This window comes from Ambystoma mexicanum, chromosome 14 (assembly GCF_040938575.1).
Source record: "Ambystoma mexicanum isolate Mex_15411 chromosome 14, UKY_AmexF1_1, whole genome shotgun sequence".
NCBI classification, from domain to species: Eukaryota; Metazoa; Chordata; class Amphibia; order Caudata; family Ambystomatidae; genus Ambystoma; species Ambystoma mexicanum.
The window spans coordinates 601,545,726-601,556,567 of record NC_090940.1 but is presented as its reverse complement, the minus strand read 5'-3'; the positions used below and the strand labels follow the sequence as shown (position 1 = coordinate 601,556,567).

Genomic DNA, 10,842 nt, shown 5'->3' with positions numbered 1-10,842 from the left:
GCTAAAATATGGCAATATTTTTGTATTGCAATATTTTTGCGGGGATATTAACACATGGAACCACTGAAGTGTAGTGCCTACACAGCCACTTTCAAGTTAGTCCTACCTTTATGTTAGTTACCATGTCCCAGTTTTTTATTTTTAAAATCTGGTCACCCTATCTTACAGGCAGTAAAGTTACACAAATCATGGCAAGGGAACTCCTCCTCCTTCTCCTCCTCCTCCTCTCGGCCATTAATCACTTGAGTTTGGGTGCGGAGAGAGGCGGGAATAGGGATACTATTTGCCGGGCAAGAAGACACACAAAGATCACTGTTGCTGCAACAAAAACCCAAAAAGAAAAAAATAAACCCACGGGCACCTAAATAATACCAAAGCATGGCACGGACGAGTCCTTCCTCCGTGATTCTCTTCCTATACACGTAGACGTCCTACGTATAAACGTCAGGACGCTTTAAAGGCATTTCATAAAGCGTCGGCAAACTTTTAGACAAATGTATAATACTCTCGGGTCTCGCAGGGACTTTAAATGTGTGTTTCAATCGATAATGAAAGCAACATACGTTCCCCCTTTAGCACACGCTCTTGTTCAGTTTCCAGGCAGCATCAGGTGAGTACACGCGCTCCGGCTCTTGTAATTAAGTTTATCTGCATTTCTTTTAACGTCCATTACCTTAGATCATTCTCACCCCTGTGTTGTTATATTGGTGAGAGGAGCCATTTTGCAGCCTCTGCAAATGCACGTTGAAGTAAGAGGCTGCAGCTGAATCAGTAATTCGTTGTGTTGTACTCGTCACGTGTTCAAATAAAAAATTGTAAGTGCGTGACTTCCTAAACAGCTGGTTTTGAAATTCCAACGTATTGTAGACACAGTAGCTGCTCCGAAGCTTGTTTACGGTACAGTTCAGGCGCGAATGCTCAAAGACCCAGTAACTGCTGTGCAGCTACTAGACAGACCGTGGCCTGGTGTAAGTAGCTATATACCTGCGCTGGCTAATGACTGCAGACGTGTACTGTCCCCAGTGGCTACCCTGAAAGTAATGATTCCCCAAGGCCAATGGCTGCAGATCCGGTACTTCCTTTGGCTCTAATGACCCTTCAGTGGATAATAACTGCTGCCACATTGTCTGCTCTGGGTATAATGGCTGCAGACGCATCATCCCAACGAATAGGATCTGACACTACCTTCTGTAGGCTAATGGTAAAGGCCTGGAGCGAATGAGTGCAGACACAATTCCTGCTCTATAGCTAATACCTACCCTAGGGCAAATAATTACAGACACAGTACCGGGTCTGGGATACCGATTCCAGACACAGTACCTGCCCTAGAACTAATGACGTTTGATAGACTACCTGCTAATCCTTTACATATCACAGAATACCTGCTCTGCGGCTTATAACCACGGACACAATACTTGTTCTGCAAGAATGATGACATGCACAGTATATACTCTGGGGTGAACGATTCCACTCACAGTATCTGCTCTGGAGCTAATGGTATTCAACACAATACCTGCTCAAGAGCAAATGTGGGGTTAATGACTGCAGAAACGGTGAAAACCCCATGCACCTGTTCATTCACGTGTCCTTTCTGTGGGAAACTAGAGGGTGTCTCATTGGCTAGTCCCCGGGACTTGTCATCCAGATGGCCAGGAGACGGCCATCGCTTTTGGATCCAGTTCCTGGGGTTGACTAGTGTGGGAGGATCACCTGGGTGCGGGGTCGTCGGGGAGTGTGGTTGGTAGACTCAGTGACAAGACGCGTGATCCCCCCCCCCTTAACACCATGACCCCATACTACCAGGAGGATATCTTGAGACTTCAACTTCCCACCCCTTTCTTATACAAACACTTTTACTGGACCGGTGCACTCTGGTGAAAGACAGACTCACATCCAAGCATTGCATTGGACAGGTCCTGCTGATCGGGTCAGGGAAAGTCAGGCTCGCCCTACACGGATAAAAGGCAGAACACAGATACACACTCTTAAGTAAGATGAAACGCGAGAAGGAGCAGAAGTTCGGGCCGAAGGCGAATCTACTGGAGCAGAGCGACTGACATGGGTATGAGAGCAAAGGGTAGAGAAACCCAGGAGATCCCTGAAGGAGGTTGTTGCCTCCGAAGAGCTGTGAAAGCTACGCAGAGAAGGCCAAATCCCAGACAAGAACACTACATTGTGTTTCAAGGATGCCAGCAAACCTCCTGGGTGACTGACAGAGTTGGGAAGGTGAGGCCAAGCCTTTGGATTAACCTTGACTCGTGAATTAAAACCGCAAAGACAAGAAAGGAATGCACACAGCCGGTGAGTTGCCGAGCGACATGAAAGGCTGGTGTGTGTTAAGGAAAGATATTGAAGTTGCAACAATATATCTCACAATTGAAGGCTACACTCATGTGGATGAGAGAAGCGAAGGAAGGCAGAACTGTGGTTAACTTTAACTGGCCTCACAGTTATCAGTAATTTAGACAGAGTAGCGAAGTGGTCCGGCATAAGTAAGTAGCCCCCGCAAAAGTCTCCATGAAGTATTTGATATCTTGTCATAAAGCAACAAAGTGAATGAACTCTGAAATGCTTAATGGTCAAGATTAACCCTGGTTAAAGGGGACGTGAAAAGGTGAATGCTTGAAGAGAAAGATTTCTTTGAACTTTTGCGCTTATGGTACTGAACTACCAAGAGACACTGGGGCTAAATAACATAAGAGTGTGAGCTGAAGAGAATGTCGAAGTGGTCCTGCGTAGGTCTACGGTAAAAGGCTTGCACATTCGAAAGTCTTCAACATCAGTGAAAGGTCCGAGCCTGGCTGAAGCAGCCCGGAAGTGTGATAAGTTTGTGGAAGGGAACCCCTGCAAGTGCTGTGATTGCTAGGTCCAAGCCCGGCTGAGGGAGATCTACATTGAATCAGGTACTTGTTGATTGAGAGGCCTGAGCCCTGCTGAGGGAGACCTTTGTGAACGGTTAAAGCTATAAGATGTCCAAGCCTGGTGGAGGGAGACCTAGGTGAACTTTTGTTGAACAGTGAAAGAACTTTTTGTGAACTGGAATAAGTAACTTTAACGTAAAAGGCCAAGCGGTCCTCGACCCAGGTTTTGAACTGCCTTGTTTTTGAGAATCTGAGCCAGGGTGTGTCATCCTGTTTACAGGAGCTGCCTTACTCTGTGCTGTCCAACATGGGAAGGAGTGCTGACTTAACCATCTTGAGCCTTTATTTTATAACATTGATTTTCATTTGCATACATATTCCCCTTTACACACTTTTTGTATAAGAGATAGGGCAGCTATTAGGTTTTGTTAGTATAGGCCATTTTGATTTGACAGACTGATTAGGACTGCGTCTACTTTATTATTTGATGGTAGAGAGTACTCCCATCATAGCTATAGGGCAAAGTAGGAGTTTTCAAAACCCCGAAAATTGAATAAAGCTTTTGAAACACGTACCTCTTGTGTCAGTGTCATAATTGTGATACCATGCCTCCCTTACATATCCCATTCCTATTTCACCTCTGACGCCTCGAACCACACTCTCTGAAATGAATGTACAGCGTAAAGAAGTGATCAGTAGGGATTAACCATCGTGCCACGATTTTCAAAACGTGTTTGGTGCAACTGATGGGATGCTCATTCACTTCACTTGCGCCAAAAAGGTGGTGAACCATGCACAAAGGACATTTAAATGTGTGCATCATAGTTGTGCACATTGAGGTGCTCTTTTCCCAACAAATGCACAACTGTGCAAAGGGATAGGGTGGCAATCTAGGCATTTTCAAGTAAACCCTGATTTTCAAAAGAGGTGCACTTTTCAAAGCACAAAGGGAACATTTTCCTGTGCCTATTTGGAACGGGTGCAGAGGGATATCAAATGTATGGGAAGGTCACTTCTGATCCTCTCGTGCACTGAGTGAGTGAATGATGTGTGTGAATAAGCGAGTGAATGTTGAGGTGTGTGTGTGGCATCATGGTAACAATGCACTTAAAAAAATGTAGTTCGTTGGCATTTTCAATAGTAAGAACACATGTGTACCCTGTCCCTTCTCGCCCCCACCTCGATCCCAACACATGTATCCAACAACGCACCTAGTCTTGTCTCCCCCCCCCCACCCCCGCGCTCCATCCGAGTCCATACACTCTGTAGATGGTTCCCTGTCCCAAGTTTCTGTGAGTTGCCAGCTCTCTTGTCAGCGGTGTACAGGCCCTTGCACCGCTTTAGACCCCCCCCCTTTAGTCCTCTCCTCCCCTAGAAACTTCAGGCATATTGATATTTTATTTCGATCGCGCTCATACACAAGTGTTTCAGAGCGTGGCAAGGGAGGGGCACAGGGGAGAACAAAACAACTCTTACTAGGCCCAGTGACCTTGAGAATGCGCACGTTCCTGGGAGGGGGGGAACATGCATGGAAGGGGGGGAGAAGTGGAAAGTGCACAGCGAAGGAGAAACAGATAAATTAAAGGCACCAAACGGTGGTAGTGCAGCCAGCAAGTGGCAGACAGGGTAGGTCTGCTAAGTGCAAGAAGAAAAATGGGGGGGGGGAGGGCTGTATGGGTACAGATACAGACCCCAGTGCAAATGTTGGCCTGGAGGCAGTGCGGGAGGGTGGCCAGGTTGCGCAGGTACCGGGGCCCGGAGGAGACAGGGTGTCCAGGTGCACAGTGCCAAGAGAGAACAGATCAGCAGGGGAGAGGGGGAGCGAAGGCAGAAGCGAAGAGGGAGGTCTTGAGGTGCTTCCGGGACCAGAGATGGTTCTCCTCAAGTTTTAGAGTGGCAGAGAGGCTGTTGCAGAGGGAGGCCCCAAGCGAAGACCGAGATCTACCCCCAGCTCGTTTCTTTGAAAAACAACTGAACCTGAGGGATTTAGAGGTAGAGGAGTGAAGAGCTCGAGAGGGGAGGTATTTGCGGAGGGATAGCTGAGCTGAAGGTATTTTGGACCCAGGTCCCAGAAAGCCTTGTGGACAATGCACAGGGTTTTAGATTTAATCCCTGCATCCACTGGGAGCCAATGGAGAGATTTCGGAGCTGGAGAGATATGATCCCAGGGCTTTAGGCCTAGGACAAGTCTTGCAGTCCTGCTCTGGATTAGTTGCAGAGGGCGGAGCATAGAGGCAGGTAGATTTAGAAAGAAGCTGTTACAATAGTCCAACCTAGAGCGAACCAGACAGTGAGCTTCTGGGGGAAGGAGAGAAAAGGCAGAGTACCTCTGAGGAGGTGCAGTAGGAAGTTTGACTTTTTAGAAAAGACATCAGAGATATGGGCGGAGAAGGAAAGTGTGGGGTCAATGATGACCCTGAGGTTCTTAGCCTCGCAGGTGTGTTAGGAAGAGGGCCAAGGAGGCTGGCCAGAGAGTGAGGGGAAAAGGATGATGGTGTGCCGATGAGGAGGATCTTGGTCTTGCTGGCATTCAGACAGGCCAAACAAGAAACCTATAATAATAGGATCTCCCAATCCAACTCCAGCATGAAGGAGCTATTCTCCATCCTAAAGGAACTGGAAACTCCTATCACAGTACAGGATGACTCCATCAAAGACAAAACTTGGTGCACAGACATACAACTGGCACTAACCAACAAAGTATCCAACCTCCAAACAAAAATTGCCCTAAAGAAAGCCTCTCTGCCAACTCAACCTCTGATAGTCAAAATTCCCACATCCAACAACCCAGAATCCACCCAATTCCGTTTCTCCAAGGTCTCAGTAATTGAGGTAGAGAAGACCATTTTGACTCTCAAACCTTCTAATTGCAAAGGCGACCAATGCCCCGCACAACTGATCAAGGATGCGGCTAGGGATTTAGCCCCCTTTATCACAAAACTTATCAATGCCTCCTTTACTACGGGCACCATCCCCCGCAACCTAAAGGAATCTTGGGTACTCCCCCTCCTAAAAAAGCAAACATTGGACCCCAACATTCCTACTAACTACAGGCCCATCACCACGGTTCCCTTCCTACTAAAAATATTAGACAAGGTAGCATACACCCAAATCCAGAACTTCCTTGAGATGAACCATCTCCTCGACACCCGCCAATCCGGTTTCCGTCCGCAACACGGCACAGAGACTGCCCTTATCGACCTAAAAGCCCAAATAGATTCACTCAGAGACGAGGGAAAACTAGCTCTCCTCCTCCTTCTAGACCTCTCAGCCGCCTTTGATCTGGTGGATCATAAAGTCCTATGTAATCACCTGGACTCGGCTGCCCACTTCTCAGAGGAGGCTATAGTCTGGATTCAATCATTTCTTAGTGACAGGACTATGAGGGTGTTCTCCCCTGCAGCGGCAGCAGACCCTATCCCAATCACCTGCGGAGTGCCCCAGGGATCCTGCGTCTCGCCGACACTCTATAACATCTTCACCAAGCCACTCTTTGACGATCTTGATAATCTGGGTATCACCTACACTAACTATGCAGATGATACTCAGATTCTCTTACCACTTACTGGGGATTACGTCGAAGATCTGGCTCTGGTGAATAGAGTCTATAGCATCGTTCAGGCATGGATGGCCAACCATGGCCTATGCTTGAACGATGACAAAACAGAGCTCATCATCCTGGGCACGGCAGCCCGTATCTCCAAACTTAACCAAAACTACTCCGCCTTCATCATCGATGGCAACACTATCAAGGTCGCCAGAGAAGTAAAAACCCTAGGTTTTTACCTTGATGCGACACTATCTTTCACCAAACAGGTGAACTCACTGTCATCATCCACTGCCTATACATGCAAGTTAATACGAGCTGGGAAACCATTCCTTTCAGAGGACAGCTGTCTTATTCTAGCTAGAGCCCTCATTTTATCGAAATTAGATTATTGCAACGCCCTCTACATAGGGACTACCAAACAAATCATCCACAGAATCCAAGTGCTCCAAAACAATGCACTTAGAGCGGCCCTAAGTATCCCCAGAAGTGCACACATTTCAGAAATAAGACGAAAACACAAATGGCTTTCCACCCAAGAAAAAATCAACCTTAAATCTGCGTCCCTTATCCACAAATGCCTAAACAACAAAGCTCCCCGATACCTCTCAGAACGCTTCAACAGGAAAAATCCAACGAGACTCACAAGGACAGCCAGCCCCAACTGCCTCCTAGTGCCCAGATTCAAACTAGCCACCATTGGAGGTTCCAGTTTCCCAGTTAAGGCAGCACAGTTATGGAACTCCCTACCCCTTGCACTCAGATCTGACCAAACCTTCAATAACTTCAGAAAGAACACCATAAAATGGCTTATTGAGAATGCGACATAGCGTATGTCACTTTATACGTAACGTCTTCTTATAATGTTTGTACTAACCTGCTTTTACTGTTTGATCGCCATAGATTTGACTGTTTAGCTACGCCATATCTGCACTTGCACTTGCCCTACCCTGCAGATTCGAAATGTCCACTATGCCTGTAACCTGTAACGTTAACTAATCTGTAACCTGTAAACGTTAACTAAGCTGTAAACCTCCTTGTTCTCTTGCGCCCTGCTACCCTAGGGTCTGGTGCGCACAATAAATAAATAAACAAACAAACAAACAAACAAAGATCATTGCCGGCACACCAATCTTGAATGGTAGTTAGGCAATCGGAGATGAGAGAGGGAGAGGAGGTGGCCGAGGGCAGCCTGAAAATGAGTTGTCAGTGTAGCATTAGAAATTCGAGCATAAAATGGCAATGCAGTTAGCGAGAGTTGCCAGGTATTGGTTGAAAAGCCAGGGCGAGAGGTTAGACCCATGGGGAACACCACGGGTAGAGCGGGAGATAGATGATAGGAAGGATCCAAGTTGGACCTGGGAGGGCCGATCAGAGAGGAAAGGTCAGCAAGGCAGAGCATGATCGGTGATACCCAGGTTATCACGGAGACAGTTGAGCAGGATGGTATGGTTGACCGTGTTGACGGCAGAAGAGAGATCGAGTAGGATGAGGACAGAGGGAATGCTAGAGTCAAGGTTGGAGAGCAGATCTTCACAGATGTTCAGATGTTCAGGAGAGCAGTTTCCGTGCTTCTGGCAGCTCTGAAGCCAGACTGCTGGTCATGGAGACAGCCAAAAGAATCGGAATGAAGGTTAAGCTGAGAGATGGCCAGAAAGGGATTAATGGAAATTGGGCAATAGTTAGCCGGACAAGAAGGATCAGCTGTGGTTTTCTTGAGAAGAGGATGCACAAGGGAGTGGTTCAGAGGGGAGGGGAAGGATCGTGAGAGTGGTTGCAAAAATCGAAAGGGCCGGAGCAAGGGTGTCAATGTGGTCCTTGATGGTTTTAGAGGAAAGGGGATGAACCTGTTTTGACGAGGCTTTCATAGATTGGACTTGTCTAGCGACCTCATCAGGGGAGAAAAGAGGAAAGGACGAGAAGGAGGGTGAGGGGGGTGGCTGAAGGAGGCTCAGAAAGCACAGATGGAGAGGGGAGAGGAGAGGGTGGACGGGATGTCCTGGCTTTTTGAGATAAAGTGAGAGGCAAGGGCATTGCAAGGAACCTGGGAGGCAACAGGAGGGGTAGAGACTGCAGCAGGGTTGGCCAGCTCCTTGCAGATTTTAAAGAGTTCGGCCGAGCTGTTAGATGCAGCAGAGACACAGGCTTGAATATGGACTCTCTTCTTGGTGAGGACAGAGAGTCGGTATTGCCTTTGGAGCATGCGACAGGCCAGTTTGTCAGAAGATGAACAAGAAGCCCTCCATATCCTCTCAGCCGCCCTACACTTAAATGAAGTGTAGCTAGGTCAGAGTTATACCAGGAATTGCACTTGGCTTTGGACTTCAAACAGATCCTCATGACAGGGGAAAGAGTATCAGAAATTGAAGAGTAGAGCAGAGACAGGGCTGTGTCAGGATGTGAGACAGCCAGAGGTGGAGGGGGGGAGAGAAGCTGGCGGCGAAAGCCTCAACTGACACACGCTTCATGGGCCAGATGTCCAAGAAGGTAGGTGGCAATGTTGGGGTAGGCTAGTCTTGGGGGGTGGAGCGGAGGGAAGAGAGACGGAGAGATGAGAGAAAGGAGGGAATGATCGCTCCAGGAGAGAGGAGTGGTCCGAGGGATGGAGGGGGGAGGTCAGAGGAGATCAAGACATTGAGTGTGTGCCCTGCAGAGTGAGTCAGGCTAGAGGGGAGGATGGGTATGGAGATGGAGTCACAGAGGTCACGGAAGAGTAGAGAGGAGGAACAAGGAGAGTCTAAATGGATATTGAGGTCACAGAGGAGGAGGAATTGCATGGTAGAGGCCAGGAGGGAGGAGGAGAGGTCTGCCCACTCAGAGAGAAATGAGGTGATTTGACCAGGAGGCCGGTAGATGTTAGCAACAGTAAGAGAATGGGTAGGAGAGAGAGAGCCTACAGACCAGGCATTCAGAACTGGAGTATGTCTGAGTGGGAATGATAGAGGTAGGAATCCACTTATGAAAGATCGGGACTAGTCCCTCTCCCCACCGGCCCGGGAGGGTCTGGGTGCAGAGAGGGTCTTGTAGCCATCAGGGAGGAGAGGGTCAAAGCTTGTGACAGAGCTGGCCGTGAGCCATGTCTAAGTAAGACCAAGGACATCAAGGTCTAGTTCCTCAAGGAGGTGGCAGATCTCAGAGGAGTGTTTGACAGCAGAGCGAGAGTTGAGAGTGGCAATATAACGAAGGTTGCCAGCCTTAAGGCCTTCCGGGGAGGGAAACCGATCAGAGGTATGCCCTGCGGAGGAGAAAGAGCCCTCGGAAGGGCAGAGGGGGAGGCGAGGGAGGGCAAGGTAGCCAAGTGGGCAGAGGAGGGGACAGAAGGAGATGAGAGGAAATTGATGAGGTGAGGGAAGCGCCTCTCAAAGAGGAGGAGATTGGCCTCAGGGCCTTGGACCATGACAGTGCCATTAAGGTAGACCTTAATGGTGACTTTAGAGGAGTCGAAGGAAGCCATGAGAACTTCCCAGCGAGCGCCACCATTAATGTGAAGGCGTCCTCCCCGTGTGAAGGCGTCCTCCCCGTGTGGAGCGAGTACTCGCCCCAGCAATCTCATTTTTCTCGGGCACCATGCGGCCTGCGAGTCCCGCTTCAGGTGATGCAGGACAATGGCCCAGTCTGAGAGAAACCTTTTGGTAATCCCCTTGAATTGAATAGGTCACCCACTCGAGTGCTGCAAAGTTTCAGATTTTACTAACCCTTTTGTGTTCTGTGGGGGGCAAGCTTTTCCATTTGTGTGCCACCGCAAGCTTTGCCGCCACTATCATGATGACGTATGTCTTTTTGAAGGGTAGATTTTTCAAAACCCCGCCCCTTCCCCGGACGACCATCCCTATGTTGTCTGACATCTGACTCCCAAAAATACTATTAATTGCTACATGGATCATGTTCCAATAAGGCTGTATGATTGGGCATGCCCAACAGATATTTTCCACAAACCCAGTTCCCCCATCCCCTCCAGCAGAGGGCTGACGCTGTTGGGTAGAATGTATGTAGTTTTTCAGGGTGAGGTGTCATTGGACCATTAACTTAACCCACTTCTCCTGAATCGGGACGGCCCATATTATCTTGGGGATATCTGCCAATAACGGAGTACAAAGTTCCCCCTCCAGCGGCTGCCCCACTGCTCCATATAGTGCCATGCCTGGCTCCTTGCCCCACTGCTATAATCCCATATAACGCTCCTACCAAATGCCTGTCCCCCGTGTCTGCCGTTATGGACCGTTCAAAGGGCGTGAGATCCCTTGTGGCCACTGACCTGACCGTTGGGTTTGTAAGCCAGTGCCTCAGTTGAGAGTAGCGATACCTCTCCTCCTGATCTAGCCCAAAGCCCTGCTTGTAATGTGCAAAGGATTTCATGTTCGGACGGAGAACATTTCATGTAGTTTGCGGCACCCTGCCGCCTCCCTCCCGTTCAAGGCACCCCTTTACATACCC

General features: G+C 48.7%; 1 protein-coding gene across 1 annotated transcript in view; it reads left to right on the top strand.

The window, feature by feature from the left end:
* The first annotated feature begins 462 nt into the window (after nt 1–462).
* DDX24 (DEAD-box helicase 24) overlaps nt 463–10,842 on the top strand; it is a 133,992-nt gene continuing 123,612 nt past the window's right edge. Inside the window, exon 1 of the mRNA XM_069637982.1 lies at nt 463–610. Within this exon, the coding sequence (XP_069494083.1) occupies nt 530–610 (81 nt within the window). The 5' untranslated portion in view covers nt 463–529. The remainder of the gene's footprint in view (nt 611–10,842) is intronic.